Below are 17,486 nucleotides of genomic sequence, written 5' to 3' on the forward strand. Positions count from 1 at the left end.
ATTGCTGGAAAACAAGCCCATCATTCAGATCCAGTAGATGTCCACATAAATGTCCACATATGTCAAATTGGCTCTACAAAATAACGTCCATATTTATATAAAAAATAATGTCCACATATATCAAATTGGTTTCTTTGTTACACTCACATTTAATATAAAATTAATATATAAAGTGGGATCCATATTTATCTTTTAGCTAACTTTTCTTCAAAATTTCGTAAAACTTGCAACGAGTTAAAGTAAAATTTTAAATCGTGCATGATTGAGTATATAATATTAAGCGGATATCAGAGCTGTCTTGCACTAATGCAGGTCTCTTTATCTCAATAATGCTGCACCTGAGTTCTTTATATTATCTTCTATAAAAAGTTGCAATTCTCAATTGTGAAATCAGAGTGGTTGATTTCATCTTTTCAATATTAAACTGTGTGTGACAAATTTGTTGTTTTCTTTCATAGTTTCATTGAAAGAGTTCTAATCATGGCGGCTTATGGAGCTCTAGTTTCTCTTATGCATATCATAGACACCCTTCACAAACATCCTTCTCCTCCCATTTCTATCGACACTGAACAAGTTGAATCTCTCACTCAAATTGTTACCTTCTTGCAAGAGTTTCTTGATGCTTATATTTCCCCTGTTGTTGTCGATGGCCGTGAAGCTGATCCATTGGAGCATCGCATTGCTAATGCAGTTTATGCAGCTGAGGATGTTATCGAATCTCATATTGTGCTAAATATTCATAAACCATTTACAATACATGGGAAGATGATTAGTTTCTTCAACTCGTTTCGAGGTGTACGTAAATGCAAAGATGCAACTGCAGCTATGGAACCTTCAAAACGCAGGAAGAGAGTCGGTTTTCTTAACTTGTTTCGAGGTGTATGTAGAAGCACAAGCGCAACTGCCAAAGAAGACTTCTATCGCAGTATGCAAAAAGTGATAAAAGAAATGAATCTGATCAAGAAAGAAGCCATGGAGATTGAAGCCGTTGCTCAGCTGCGCAGACAAGCCTCTTCGATTCCTGTTGGCTCCTTGACGTCTTCTTCCATTGTGAAGAAAAACATGATGGTGGGATTTGATGAGGTGTTTCTCGAGGTCTTGGATAAGCTCACCGGATATCAACTCAGCCGTGAAATCATCCCCATCATGGGGATGGGCGGTATTGGTAAGACCACTCTTGCCCGAAATCTATTTGAGAATGCACTTGTTAAGGAGCATTTTGATATTCGTGCTTGGACTACAATTTCTCAAACTTATAATGTTACAGAAACACTTAGACAAGTTCTTTTCCAAGCAAGTGGTGATTCAAGTAGTGATTTGAGTGAAGAAATATTGGGAGAAAAATTATACAAGTTTTTATATGGTAGGAGGTATGTTGTGATAATGGATGATATGTGGAGTGTTGATGCGTGGGAGAAGATCAAAATTTACTTTCCTGATAATGGAAATGGAAGTCGAATAATGGTAACGACTAGGCTGTCAAACCTGAGTTCTCAGTTGAATGAGTCTTATAGAGTTGGTATGAATTTTTTAGATGAAGCTAATAGTTGGGATTTGTTTTGTAAAACTGTATTTGGGAAAGAAGGTTGTCCTTTCGAGTTTGAGAAAATTGGGAAGAATATTGTAGAAAATTGTAAAGGGCTTCCTTTATCAATTATTACGATAGGAGGCCTTTTGGTGAAATCTCAACGCACAAGAGAATATTGGAAGCTTATAGAGCAAAAATTAAATTCAATTGTTATCAGCACTAATGATGAATTTTGCTTGAAAATATTGAGGATGAGTTATATCTATTTGCCTAATTATTTGAAGCCATGTTTTCTATATATGGGTGTCTTTGGGGAAGACCGTCGTATCCGTGTTTCAATGCTCGAGAAGCTTTGGGTTTCTGAGGGATTTTTAAAGCCAAGTAGTGGGAAAAGTTTGGAAATAATTGCACAAGAAAACCTGAAAGAGTTGGTTGATAGAAATCTGGTTTTAGTTGATAAGTTGGGGTCTATTGGAAATATCAAGTATTGTAAAATGCATGATTTATTGAGAGATTTATGTTTGAAAGAAGTTGAAAAGGAAAGGTTTTATCATGTCCTGAAACAAAGTCCTCTGATATCTTCAGTTTCTTTCCTTGCAACTAAAGGGTTGCTTATAAGTGATGTATTGGAATCTTTGTCACGTGCTCGTCGGGTTGTTCTTAATAATGGATATCTGTTTCACAATGAATTATGGGGAACTTTTTCACATGCCCGCTCCATAATATGTGATTATTATCATAGTTCGGGATGGTGGGTTGGAGAAGTTCGACTGCCTCGAAATCTTAGATTGTTGAGGACATTCAAAGCATACAATGAAGATGACGATGAGAATGATGCTTATCTCCTAGATAATGTGTTTGAATTGGTGAATTCGCGTTACTTTGATGTTAATATTAGTAAGAGGTCTGAATTCCCCTCTTCAGTTGATCTACTTTGGAATCTACACACACTGATTATTCATGGTTGGGGTGATTTTATGGTACCGATTGAAATTTGGAAATTGCATCAACTTCAACATCTCGTGTTTGGTGAAAGCAGAGTGATTCTCCCAGATCCTCCAATTGGGGACGACAATGACATTGTTATTATGGAGAATCTGCAGACACTCAAGGGAGTAAAGAATTTGATTTTGAATGAGGACATGGTTAAAAGGATTCCCAATGTGAAGAAATTGTATCTATCGTACGACCATGTGAAACAAATGGATGGAGAAAACTGTCTAAGCTATCTTCAGTGTTTGAGTAAACTGGAAAACTTCCGCTGCTCCACCGCTGATGGATGCCAAAAGTATTTGCAGAGTATTAAGATTCCGCACTCCCTCAAGAAGTTATCTATTTTTTCCTCTAATGATCTGGAAGTGGAATACATAATGTCCCAAATCGGTTCATTGCCCCTTCTTGAGAAGTTTGTATTAGAGCGTTGTCGCTTCAGAACACGCAAGTGGGAAACAATTGAAGGCCAGTTCCAGAGCCTCAAGTATCTACGATTGGATTACTGCGGTGGTCTAGAAGATTGGATTGTGTCGGATAATTCTCATTTTCCGAACCTCCAGAAGCTTCATCTTCATTACTTGCATCAACTGAATGGGATCCCATCAGAAATTGGAGAAATACCAACACTCAGATCAATTGAATTGGATCGGTGCAGTGAATCAGTGGTGGAGTCAGCTAAAAAGATAGTAGAGGAACAAGAGGATTTATATGGAGACCAACTAGACCTTCATGTCCTAGTTAAAGGTTACAAGATAGAAGCACTGAAGAGCTTGGCAAATGCCAACTTTGAAGTAGTGGAAAGGTTTTAGAGAACCAGATGATTTATCGAAAAGTAATGCATCGTAGTCCGCCTACAACAAGTGAGCATTACGACCTTAATTAATGCTACAGATTTTTTATTCTGCAAATTCTTATCTGCTTAATTCTTTATGTTGATATTGTGGCTGTGGAGACTGAGCTAAAGGGAAGGATTGAAGAGATATGTATACAAAGCTGTTACAACTACTTTGCAACAGTCAAGAAAGTTGTTTAGATCGGTGGATTATTCGATTTAGTTGAAGCAGTTACCGTGTGCAGGGTTGTATGTATATTCTTTCTTTAGCTAGATTAGAGAGCTAAAAGAGAGAAAGACAGGATGCAGTTATGAGCTCATTTTGTTTCTGCTTATAGTATTCGATTGTTCGTAATTTGTGATCGACCATTTGAGAGTGAATAAGAAACACATCATCCTTTATCCGTGGATGTAGATCATACGATCGAACCAAGTAATTCTTTCGTGTTCTAACATTTTTCGGGTGACTAAAAACAATTATCACTCTAGAAACAGTGAATATGTTAACTGTGGAAGTATGCCTAGCAGAACGCGTAGTGGATAACCATTTCTCAATTCTCATTATACTTAAACTTCCACATATGTGTATTAATCTATTATAGCATAGTTTCTAAACACATTTATACACATAAATGATAAATCCACCCTCCAACTTTTCTTTAAACAAGATAAAATTTTAGAGTTTTCATACTATCTGTGCTCCTATTTTCTTAGTTAAAGAGACATTTAAAAGAAGCAAGTTTATGCTATTCAAGATGCATTACAAAATGACATTACTAAATCCAAACAATGGCATGAAACAATAGCACTAAAAATCACCCAATCGATATAATAAAATTGATACTCCAATCAATGAATACCATCTTTTATTCGAAATAATGCAGAAAAATATATAGCAAAGGCAAGCCTGCATTAGTTACTCAATGAAAGGAGTGACCTTGATTCCAATAACTTCTCAAGTAAGATTCAAACCTGCAAGGAACTAGACATGGCCAAACCAAACCGGCCCACCGGTTAACCGCCGGTTTTGAACCGGCGGTTCGGAACCGGAACCGGACAACGGTTACAGTTCGACATACGGTTCGGTTACGGTTCAACAAAATTCGAAACCGTAACTGGCGGTTAACCGAAAATAAATGGTCATCGCCGGTAGGTTCGTAGGGTTGCAGGGTAGGGTCGGAAAAGGACGGTTAACCGCCGGTTTTCGGTCAGAAACCGCTGGTTTCCGACGGTTCGGGGGTAGGGTTGTAGGCGTAGGGCGTAGGGTTACAGCGTAGGCCTGAAAAGGTGTCGGAAACCGCCGGTTTTTGGTCAGAAACCGGCGGTTTTCTAACACGAACCGGCGGTAACGTCAGAAAACCGCCCTTTCTGACCAAAAACCGACGGTTCCGACCGTTTTCAAAATTTAAATTTAAGTTGAGCTCAAGTCCTTTTCCTTTTTTTTTCTTTTTTTTTTTCTAATTGTTTCAACTTTTCTAATTGTAATTTTGTATCTATATTTTAAATTCAAGTGTATAGTTGTATACTTGTATTGTAGTATTTTGTAACTTGTAAGTTGTAACTTGTAATTGTATTGTAGAAATTTACATTCAAAGTTTCAAATCAATAAAATTGCAATTCTTTATCGTTATCAATTTCTCTTTGGATTGTACTATAGAATTTAGAAGTAATAACTATAAGATTTAAAAAAAAAAATAATAATAATAATAATACAAACCGGAACTGAACCGGAACCGGCGCAAAACCGATGGTTATTAACCAGAACCGGAACCGCCGTGACCGCCGGTTAAACCGGAACCGGAACCGTCATAGCCGGGCCGGTTACGGTTCAAGCATGTCATGAACCGGAACCGGCGGTTTTACGAACCGTGGCCGCGTCTACAAGGAACGTTTAAAGCAGACTCCAATTTCTGTCAGGCTATCTATCAAACAGTTGGCGTGCAAAAATGTTTTTTTTTTTTTCTTTCATTCCCAAAAAAAAGAAGGCCTCCCAATCCTGCGTCAATCTCTGAAACTTTGGAGGTGCAACAACCCGATATTTTCTCAATATGATGCTTGAAATTGATTTTATTTTTTACGATAAATAACTTTTCTTGTTGCCGATTTGTTTTCGAGTAGATTGTCCATTTCTCCATTAAATTGGTTAAGAAATGGGCTTAAACTTATTGCGCCTTCTTGCGAGACAAAAACAATATTTACCCGGGCTTTGTTTTTCTGATAACAATTTTGACTAATTCTAGCTACACTATAAACCAAAATAATAGATTTGATCATTTGACAATTGTAGTTCAATTGTGAACTTAAATAATACTATCTCCGTCCCCCAAAATTTGCTACACATTGACCCGACACGGGTTTTAAGAAATGTAATGGAAAGTGAGTTGAAAAAGTTGGTGGGATGTGGGTCCTACTTTTAAAGTATTAGTTTTATAATAAAATGTGAGTAGGAATGAGTTAGTGGAATATGGGGTCCACTACCAAAAATGGTAAAAGTAAAGTGTATCAAATTTTCAGGGACACGGATCGAAATAGTAAAGTGTATCAAATTTTCAGGGATAGTATGAGTGTGAGTTGGCTTGCTGGTAGAGTGATTGATGTCTAAATCCAAATGTCTCAATATTGGAGTATACTGTAAGGCCTTAAATTTCTATTCATTTAACTATAAAAAATTTGCGAGCCACTAATCAATCAATATGAGAAACATATTGTAAAAGAAAACTAAGTACTCCTAGTAAACGTTTCTTACATAAATATAGTTTTACATTAGATTAATGCAATATTGGTATAAATTTTTTTGAGATATAGTATATTTTTAATGTGTACACCTATTCAACATATTTGTTTTCGTCCATCTCGGCTTCAATGCTCGCAAAAGTTAACGCTAAACATCAATAACCAGCAATTGGTTTGTTGTTACAGATGGAGGTGAACTCAAAGAATTTCTTAATTTTATTGGAATAAAATAAAAGATTCAATTATGGGTCAAAATTTCAAGACTTAACTTTTATTTATTTTTTAATTAGCCTGAAACTTTATGGACCAAAACTGAAGTTGCATATCTTCTTGTTAATCCTCCCCAAAAACGATTCTTTAGAAGTTTGAGAAAATATCTACAACAAAAACTTTTATTTCAACATAAGAGTCTTTTTTAGTCGTCGTCTTGACGACAATCTACCCGAGCAGTACTACATGCAGCATGCACGCATATTTGTTTTACTCCTACTAGGTTGTTTGATCCTCCCAGACACTTCGGGAAGAAAAATTCCCTTCCACCACATTCTATTACTAGATGATGAGAATCAGTGTTCAGAACATAGTTGGGGTGTAGCGCTTGCCACTTTATATCACTATCTTTGTGAAACTTCGTGTCAAAAGCAGAAAAATATCGGTGGACCATTGGCCCTTCTACTGATGTGGGCTTGGGAGAGGATACCCAATATTCGACCCGAGATTGTTGATAGGGTTGAGTATGATGGTACGATACCGTGTGGAATAATGTAAGTTACATCTTTATTCTTTGTCATTAAGCTATCTATATCGCGTGTTTATAATATTTTTGTATTGTTTTGGAATTATTAGTTGGAGAGGGCGATTGAATGTGGGTAGAGCTACGCTACATGTCCAAAGTTATTATAGGGAACAATTGGCTCATGACAATCAGGTGCCACTTTTAAAATATTTTGTAATCTTCTTTGTCGAATATTTTTCTTTTATTAAGCTTTTTTTTCAGTTTATTTGGGAGCCGTATTTGGATCATCGTCCTCTACCAGAGGAGTGCACGCGTGGGATGGATGTTTAGGGGTGCACTAACTACCCCGTTTGCTATCATATTGTAGAGCCGCATTTGGGTCATCGAGTTGCACGACGGTTTGGAAACCCCCAACATATTTTTTCTAATGAGACTCAATTCCACAATTATGAGAGATGAGAAAGTATAAGGCGAGGTAAGTCATCCGTAAACTGGCTAACTCATCATGCTTACTACGTTGAGTACTGGAGGAACCGGGGAGAAATAGAACAACAGGTGTATCCAGATGCCTCGAATACTGACTACATGAATTGGTTTCGGAAAATCACTGTCACTTACATTACTAGACCCGACATCCATGGCCAGCCAGGCATCCATGAGACTGCCTCTACACATATGATGATGATAATAATTTTTTTTTGGCCTTTTTTATAGAGCATTATCAGTAGAATAATGTCTTTGTTCTGTGCAGTTGGAGACGTTGGTCAATGTGTATCACTGCCTTAGCGGATCTGAGACGGCATATCATCAGGACATCCAACGTGCTCTGAACATGGTGTCGACTTGTATGACAATATGTGGGGAGACTGAACGTCTTGATTTTGTGCCTACCCAACGATCAGCGATTGACACTACAGGACCAATCATTCACAAAGCTAGGCACGAAGGACGGCCAGGTGTCCGTATTGGCGGTCCAGGGTATAGACGGGATGCAGGTTTATCGTAGATGGGCGGGGGATACAGTGACCCACCGCGTGCTTCTTGGCATGCTGGATCAAGTTCACAGATGATGGGTGACAAATGTTATTCTGACGTTAACCTTGATGAATATTTTTGAGTAAGATTACAAACACAGGAGGAGGATGAGGCTGAAGTGGATGATGATACTAAGGAGGATGAGGCACATGAGACAGTTTTGCGCAAGTCACGCACAAAGGCTCCTCATGAGTCTGGGGTGGCTTCTGGGGCAGCTTCTAGTTCTTCACTCTCCACTAAAAGATTGGCGCGGAATATAACAATATTCTTTACTAGGAGAACATCCTCGCGTACATCCAAAGGGGTAGCTGCAAACAAGTTTACACCAAGTACTTACAAGTAGTTTGTGGTTGTTCGGATAACTGTGGTCGAATCCCACAAGGATGGACACGTTCGGATAACTGTGGTGATATTCCTGGGTGTTTTTGGTTAGCTACCACGCTTTTGGGGTTGGGATTCTACCTAGGCGAGAAATAAAGACGGTACTCTACTGACTTGTAGGCGTGAAAATGACAGACATGTGGTTGTATTCGTGAAATAAGGGACAAGGTATCTCAGAGATATGTGAAAAGTAACAGTTACTAAAAGAGGAAACTTAGACAACAAGGTATATCTGGTGGCTGGGTGGCTCTCTGACAGGTCTAGAAGGTACAACTGAAAAGTAAGAGACAAAAGCAAAAGTAACTAAAAAGCAAAAAGTGGTGCAAGGCAAAAGTTGATTTTGACGTTTTCTTCTTCACCAAGTATTAACAGAATTCATATGAACTGAAAATCCATGACTAAACTCAAATTATTAATTCAAACTCAAGATCCATTAATTAAAATGTTCCTACTTAAGATGAACAATTGAAACTGCAGATTACTTCTACTGACTAACATGCAAGGTGGTAATAACAACGCAGAACAGGAAACTCATGCACGAAAACTTAAACTGAGACATAACTACAAATCTCGATCAACAACTTCAGATCTAGCCTACTCGAAGGAAAACACATGCACACACTTAGAAATTAAAATTGATAACTAAATCTAACTTCCCTAGGCAAAATGAAGCAAACTCAAACCAAAGAGACATACGAAATAAAAACTTCATAACTTAAATGTTTGGATCTTCACCAAGTACTTCAAAAGGCAACAAAGATAAAATGTTTGCAACAGATCCAACGAAGAAAACAGGTAAAGATTAAACTAGAAAGAAAATAACAATTGTTTTGCCACTTCGGGCGTGATACTGCCATACTACTACGGCAAACTGGCTGGAACGGTAGAAGGATGATTTCTCCGGCAGACTCTTGGACGTCAAGTGACCATAGCTGTGGCGAGGAACGAGAGACTGGATAATGTTGAAAGACTGATCTTCTAGAGAGAATTCTACTAAGTGTGAAGAGTGAACGACCCGAGTGTGTGTTTTCTCTCTCCAAGTGGCTTCTTTTATAGGGAGGCTTGCCCTTGCTTTTAGGGTAGACTTCCTTCTCGATTTTACTTTTCTGCCCTTGTTAATGATCATCCCAGCTATCCTTCTTCTCCATCTCGAGCCTTTTTTCTGGCATGCATCCTGGTCAGTATTGCACCATTGAACAACATTATATTCATTAATTAGCTATTTTATGCTTGCTTTAATCGTGGTGCTACTGTGTATGTATGTTTAAATCTCTTATTATCATAATCTATGTAATGATGGTTTAATTCTTCGGTATTTTGAAACAATCTCCATGATATATTTGTGCAGGCTGTATACATTCCTTGGATCACCTCTAACCTCTTTTCAATAGCATACGGGGCTGGTGAGTTCTCCTTTTCTTCGTCTTTTTTATTTGAAAATATTGTACATGAATTCTGATCTATTTATAATGCTGCTTTCAGTTGTGATTCATCCTCGAGTTCATAAATTGTTGGGGATATGATAGGGTTTAAGTTCCCTATCGAGAGGTTTGTAGAGCACACGAAGATTTAACGGAGCAAAAGAGATAATCCCTAGTTGAAGTTCTAGGGTTTTGGAACAAGAATGAGAAAAGAAGTATTTTATTTCTTAATTCTCAATGATTTAATTATCTATGGGATTCTAGTATTTATAGAATCCTCAACCCTAGACGGTTCGACCTTCCTAGTTCGTCTCGGGAAAGAACCGACAAGAAAACCCGAAGATATCCTAACCTAAACCCAACGATATCTTGCAAGGCAAGATATCAAAAAGATTACAAAATATTACGTGAATTAAATAAACAAAAATAAGTCTAACTATGGAAATTGAAATAAACTAAAGATACGCAAGGATTTGCATGGATCTTCACTTCTTTGGGCGTGAATGGGTCGTGATTGGGGCAAGCTCGGCGCGGTCGGGCTGCTCATTCATCGCCAGGTTTGCTGTAGGGTTCAAGTCCCTATCAACTCCCCCCTCCATAGCAATAGCCTTGTCCTCAAGGCTAAGGGACATAAAAGGACGCAACATCTCCGACTTCGACTTCCATGAAAGTGTCGTTGGAGCAGTTGACCATTGTATCATCCAATGGCATTGTGGAATACCATCTACCAAAACTGCCGGGGCCTTTGCTACGATAATCGGTGTATCCCCGGGTTGGTGTGAGTTCTCTGATTCGGAAAGAAAGAGCCTAATGGAAGCTACTACAGCAAATTTGGCATCAACTCCTCCAGATTTGCAGCCTTTGGAGAGAAATCCATCGAGCTCTTCGCAATCTTTGACACCACTATAGTCACAATCTTCACCACCACTTACGTAAACATAGGCAACTAGAACCACACATGCCATATTATTTTCTGCCTTCTCGAAGACGAACACCATTTTTTCAGTATTAACACATTCATGGAAATATCCTCTTTGTAGAAATCCACTATCACCGTCCAACCATCCCCCAGCTTCATGTCTCTCAGCACTCAAATTCACAACTCCATCAGCAACTATATTTCTTTCACTAGTCAAGCTTTGACCTTTATCAGCTTCACCGGCTCCATTTTCCCCACCCAAACTCACATTTTGACACCATTCTGTAGAGTCAGGGACGAAGGAATTAGTAGTCTTTAGGCGTAAGTAATCTCCATCAGCCTCTGATCCGTTTCCTTCTTTACCAAGAGGCAAAACAGTTGTATCACCCTGTCCAATCTCAAAAGTAGATAGTAATTGTGATGCCACTAAAGAAGCAAATCCAATTGATAATTGGAGAGTTAGGATGAAATCTATATGCCAGACAGTGCCGTGCGGAGCATAGAGGAGAATATAAGCCATCTGCTCGAAAATGTCAGCACCATCTATTGCTGAAACTCGAGAATCATCATATATGTACCATTCAGTGGAGTTCAAGTGAATGAATCTATAGAAATGACTAGCCTTCGATGTATCCCCTTTGTGCACTACAATAGAATAGAGCTCGGAGTTAAAATGCCACGCATCGCCTGCTCGTGAGCTTGGCAGGAAGGGGGCAGCTGACAGATATGTGGCGATACAGCCGTTTCATGTTCTCCCCCTGTTGCTTCGTCATCCAAGCCATAAACTGATCCAACAATATTTCCATCTCAACAATCATCGGATACAGGGGCGGAACTGACAAAATGTCAACAAGAGTGAGGAACTCCAGCCTGAGATGTAGCGCACTCAGAGCACTGCTACCATCACTTTTGAAAATCACACTTTCTATGGGATCATCACCCAAGGAACGAGGGGTAACCATACTCCCACCTGTGCTAAGGCATTCACCCGAACATGTCACATCGTTGCGCGGAGGGATCGAGCGGGCATCAGAGGCAAGTGCTTGTGTATGAGTGAACACGCCTCGAATTCCAACACCGGGAAAAATATGTGGCTCCAGGAAAGACTTCATATCACTACTAAATAATGGTTTCAAAGTTGCTGCAAATGTTGGATCTTTAATATAGTAAGCAGATTCAATGGAAAACGAAGCATTATCACCATCACTTGGTGCATCGAAGCCAGAGAATTTCTGCTTCTCAGGCAGACAAGGATGACCACTGTCACCTGCAATGATGGGAGCTTGTTGCACAATGTGAAGTGATATTCGGCTTATGAGATTATCATGATCAGACGCTATTGAGTCTGTTGAACCATCTCCACTGTCACCTGCAATTATGTTGCTGCCATTCATCTCCTTCAGTTTGTAGCCAGAGCAAGGTTTCCTTTCGTTAAGATGCTCAACATTCCCATCAATAATCTGGCTATCAAATAGTACCGTACCAACTCCGTCCGTAGGCTGGCTTGCACGAGCGGCAGTGGCGGCTGAGGGGATTTCTGCCGAAGGAGCCTCTGACCAAGTTAACATATCTGAAGTGGAAGTGTGAGGCTTCTGAACAGGAGTAGCTCTATGATACATCAATGACCAATCGTCAGTCTCTTCACCCATCCCAGAGGTAGCAGCTTGTTTGTCCAAGGTAATCGAGAGATCGGCGCCATCATCAGAAACGACATGTACAGTAGGCGTGTTTCGCAAGGTTGCTACTCGCCCTTCATATGGGTTGGGGTCAAATTGCTGCTTGACTGCTAATAGAAAATCGTCCCAACTCTCTTCGGCATGATTATATTTCCAACTTGTCATCCAGTCTGACGCCGGTTGATCGAACAAGTACTGAGTAAGGTATAGCCGATCAGATAAAGGAGTACAGTAGTGGTTGTAGTACCTCTGCATATTACAAATCCACTCGACAACGTTCGCACCATCGAAACGAGGAGCATCAAAACGAGGGCGAGATGAGGCACTGGGCACCATTCCTGTAGGTGGCTGTGTGAGCGACGGAGGCAATCTCCACCCGCTCGTGTCCGAAGGAAAAGCAGGTGAGTCAGGCAGTTCGATCGTAGTTTTGTTGCTTGCGTAACCTGTGAAACGAGGCGGCTCCATGCGGTGGCGGAGAATGGACTCCCGATCGATGGTCGTCGGAGCTGTAGTCCGAGACGGCGGTGGTCTCCACACATGCTTCGCCGTCGGTGTCTCCGTAACCGGGGGGTCTGGCGGTTCTTTATGTTTATCTGCTGTGGTGTTTCTGCCAGAAGCTAGGATTTCTAGCTTCCTAAACCTTGAATCAGAACCAAAAAACGTTGGCGAGGGAGGCGGCTTCGAAACCATTGAACCTGGTGCCATGGCTACCGTGTGTTGAGGGAGAAGAGTAGTCAATGGAAGCACCAATTGATAGGGTTTAAGTTCCCTATCGAGAGGTTTGTAGAGCACACGAAGATTTAACGGAGCAAAAGAGATAATCCCTAGTTGAAGTTCTAGGGTTTTGGAACAAGAATGAGAAAAGAAGTATTTTATTTCTTAATTCTCAATGATTTAATTATCTATGGGATTCTAGTATTTATAGAATCCTCAACCTAGACGGTTCGACCTTCCTAGTTCGTCTCGGGAAAGAACCGACAAGAAAACCCGAGGATATCCTAACCTAAACCCAACGATATCTTGCAAGGCAAGATATCAAAAAGATTACAAAATATTACGTGAATTAAATAAACAAAAATAAGTCTAACTATGGAAATTGAAATAAACTAAAGATACGCAAGGATTTGCATGGATCTTCACTTCTTTGGGCGTGAATGGGTCGTGATTGGGGCAAGCTCGGCGCGGTCGGGCTGCTCATTCATCGCCAGGTTTGCTGTAGGGTTCAAGTCCCTATCAGGATATCATTGGAGATACCACATTCCACTCGAAAATAGACATCATGAAGTTAGAGTGGCCAAAATAGCAGTAGTTTGAACTCTTTATTTTGTGTCTTCAATCAATAACCAAACATGGTGATGTACTATCACAAACTAACTAGGATTTCAGAGCGTTGGCTGCAGACATATTGCCCTTTTTGTGTTTCATCAATTTTGTCTAAATCGTCGGTGTTTAATTCATCTCTCACACTAATTAACAAACACATATACGATAGTAGTAGTAAGGAATAACATTTGGTTGCATGTTATCGGCGTATGTTAATCTATAAAAAAATATAGTCATAAGTCGAGAACACATGAAAGTTTTCTTTTATACTACTAGTATTTTATACTCTACTAACAACAAACAGAGCAAATTGGCAAAGTTTTTATGCTTCACAGTTAATAACAATTTCTGCAGAGCCTAAAAAAATTATGAGTAACAACTAGCAAAATATCTACTCCTTAGGAATTAGTAATTTTTTCATTTCCTTAGGAATTAAAGCTGGCACTCACAGTAGCGGTACATGCATATGTGATATGCGGTGTAATAATTTGAACAAATATTTGATTTACTATTTTGGTTGAGTCCTCTTGTTTTGAAACTGTCACAAAAATTAGTCTTTTTTTTATGAAATGAATTTTATTTTTTCCTAATAATATTTCAATTATATTTTTTAGGACGAGGTAGTATAAAATTTAATTTTTGTAAATAGTTATGAAAAGCTTAATCAATAATGAAACAAAATTGCTAAAAGAATATATTTTTAAAGTAAATTTAGAATATATAGGATGTTGAGAGGGCATTCGATGTGTTGCAATCCCACCTGGCAATTGTTAAATGTTGGGTGCAAGGGTGGTATCAATCGTGCATCGAAATGTGATGCACATCAGCACATGTAACACATTTATAATACTGCTTAACATGATGATCAGAGATGAATAAGCTACGACAACTGTTTGGGGAGAAGAAGACGGGTGGACCTAGTTTGGGAGTAGCCCACGATAGCCCGACTCAAGATGCACCGCCTCTTTTCCGATGGTATCTGTCAGGATGCAGGCTCACGACCAACTCCAACATGCTCTAGTCGAAGAAATTTGGGAGTGGGCACGTAATGCTTGAGGTTTTAATTTAGGAGTTCAAATTAACATAATTTTCAATATTTAATTTTTGCAATTTAATTTATTATTTTCACTTCAATTAATGTAGTTCTTTGAATTTAAATTTAATTGGTTTTATCTTGTATATTAATTTGTAGATATTTTTAGTTGTAACTAAAGATGAGACTAGTCTGTGTTGCAAGTATTGTGGTGAAATGAATTTTTTTTTATTTGATTGGCAGAAAAATGAAACTATAGCTAAAATGAAATTCATTATAAAGCCCTGCATTGTGATGCCCTTAGGATATATAATCATTAACGAGCTATGCTTTAATGTAACCAATAGCAACATTTAATATCCTAATTTGCATAATGTAAAGTGATTGACTTGAACATAATTGTAATGTAGTTCTGTTAAATACTCCAAAAAAATGGGTTTTTTCAAACACAAGAAATAGGTGAAAAGATAAAAACGAATCTAGTTTAATCTAAATTCTACAATTAATGACGTGTTCTTAAAGCTTGGGATTTCATAGCAAGTCCGACTCAACCTTGGACTTAAGCTTATCTATTTTCGCTAAAAAACAGTAACATATTTATAAAATATAATATGATATTATATACTAGGAGTATTAAGAAAGAAAACATAATAAAAAAGAAATTACTATATTAAGAAAGAAGAAAAAAATTATAGGAGTATTTTTTAAAGGGCTACTTTGACACCACATTCAGCTGGAAAATAGACATCTAGAAATTAGAGTGACAAAATATTACTCCTAGTATTTTGAAAAAGTTGTTTTTCCTCTTCAAACAATATGACCTAGTGGTTTTAACAATGTGTAACCCTACAATGGTGATGTACATTCACAAACTAACTATGATTTCGAAGCTTTCCCATGGATTCTCTTTTATGTTTCATCGATTTTGTTTTAATTGTCGTGTGTAGTTCATCTCTCACACGGACACATACAAATACGATATAATATGAAATTACATATGAGTTGCATGTTATCCTTGTATGATACTAATGTGTGTGATAAATATGTTTTTATATCACATGATTTGGAGCATTTCTTAGAGATGCGGAATTCAAAACCCTAGGTTCGAAAACCAGGATCTAGATACCAGTTTGTTATGACAAATAGGGCAACTGTGAATCGAGAAACAAAAGAACGTAAATAGACACAGAATTTACGTGGTTCACCAACGTTGTGTTGGCTACGTCCACGGGCAAAAATGGAGAACAAATTGTATTATGACTGCAGTTTTCAGATACAGATTATGTGCTCTACTCCCATATATATCGACACACATTAGACAAACTGGGCCTAGGAAACATAATCCTATCCCAATTAGGAAACCTAATCCTATACAAATTCAAGGCATACTAACACTAACACTATGTAATAATGGTTTAATTCTTTGGTATTTGAAAGGAAGGGATTTTTGCACGCGTGTCGTAGGCACGTGTCCCTTCCTATTCAACAATACTTATACGTTCCCACTTCCCAAAATACTATTAATTAGTACGTGGTAAGTCGGATGTCGATCCCACGAGGAACGGTCGTATCCGTTATGTATTTCAACACTTAAGAGTTTGGCGATGCCGCCACGCTTTAATTTAAAGAAGGAGGAAACTAAACTATAGAAATTAAACCATACTTACGAACATAGTGGGAACTAAAGTTTAAATAAAGTAACAATGCAAGCAAACTATGAACTTGAGACAAAACAAATAAACTGATACTTAAACTGGGCAAGTAAGTAAACTGGGCAGTTTAGCAGCAAAATCAGAACAGTGGCGAGAAAAATAACAACACTTTGTAAAATAACATTTTCGAGAATAAAAGGAACAAGGGGAAAGGAACCAGCTTTTGCCACAAAAATTACTAAGTAAAAGAAGCAAAAAGAACTAAGTAGAAAGCTGCTAACTAAATTCTAAATGTTCACACCTAATTGAAAGCTAGAGAAGCTAATTTACTAGGAAAGAGACACTTAAAAGGTAATTCTAAAAGCCTACTTAACTAGCTAGTTTGCAGACTTCCTAAGGTGACTAAACTGACATGAAAAGCATGAGAGAGAGAGTTTAAAACTGATTTTGGAGGCTCCATGTCAATGAGTGAAAAGGGATTGTACTAGTTGTTGCTTGCTATGGGCTATTATTCAATGGTCAAAAGTAATAGACAACTAAACTAAACAAAGGATAAAAGGATTAGCAATTTGAAATCAGATTTTTGGGTTCCTAAATACACTAAGGCACGAAAACTATGAGAAAAGAGAGACTAAAAGGCTGCTACACACTTAACTATGCTAAAGAAACACAAGATCAACCAGTTAACTACCTAATTATGCCTTGAAAACACCAAATAAAAAGTTGAAAATTAGCAACATGGAGAAGATGAACAAGCTTAAGAACATTCAACAATGGAGGATAGAAATAACTAAAGAAACTGCAGCAACTAAAACACATTAGCTAGCATACAAGAACAAAGCTACTAAGCAAGGGAAAATCACCAACAATTGCAACTTACATTACACAATCGTTTTCTCTTCTTTTTTTTTACTGATTTTCGAAATTAAAAAGATGGAAAAGAAGGATTAACTAGCTGACCTAAACACTTAGAAAAGATCAAAGAAATAAGATGCAAAAAGAGAAATCTAAACAAGTTAAGCAAGTAAAACTAAACTAGCAACAACCACTATTTCTTTTTTCTTTTCTTCAATCAAAAGCTTCAAGTAGAATCAGCCCCTGCAAGACCCTTTCAAAAGCATAAAAAACTTCAAATAAACAAGCAAAGGAATCAACAAGGACAAAGGCTAGCTAGAGAACGAAAATAGTAAAACCAAAGCAAGAGATTAACTAAATGCTCAAGAA

General features: G+C 38.1%; 1 protein-coding gene across 1 annotated transcript; it reads left to right on the forward strand.

Moving 5' to 3' along the window:
* Window positions 1-404: 404 nt before the first annotated feature.
* Window positions 405-3,786, forward strand: LOC125204551 (putative late blight resistance protein homolog R1A-3). The gene is made up of 2 exons (XM_048103241.2): window positions 405-3,381; window positions 3,474-3,786. The coding sequence occupies exon 1, from the start codon at window positions 481-483 to the stop codon at window positions 3,328-3,330; it is 2,850 nt and encodes a 949-aa protein (XP_047959198.1). The 5' UTR covers window positions 405-480; the 3' UTR covers window positions 3,331-3,381; window positions 3,474-3,786.
* The last annotated feature ends 13,700 nt before the right edge of the window (window positions 3,787-17,486 follow it).

The sequence above is a fragment of the Salvia hispanica genome, chromosome 6 (genome assembly GCF_029641045.1).
Source record: "Salvia hispanica isolate PSC_SH4W2 chromosome 6, Shi_PSC_v1, whole genome shotgun sequence".
Taxonomy (NCBI): domain Eukaryota; kingdom Viridiplantae; phylum Streptophyta; class Magnoliopsida; order Lamiales; family Lamiaceae; genus Salvia; species Salvia hispanica.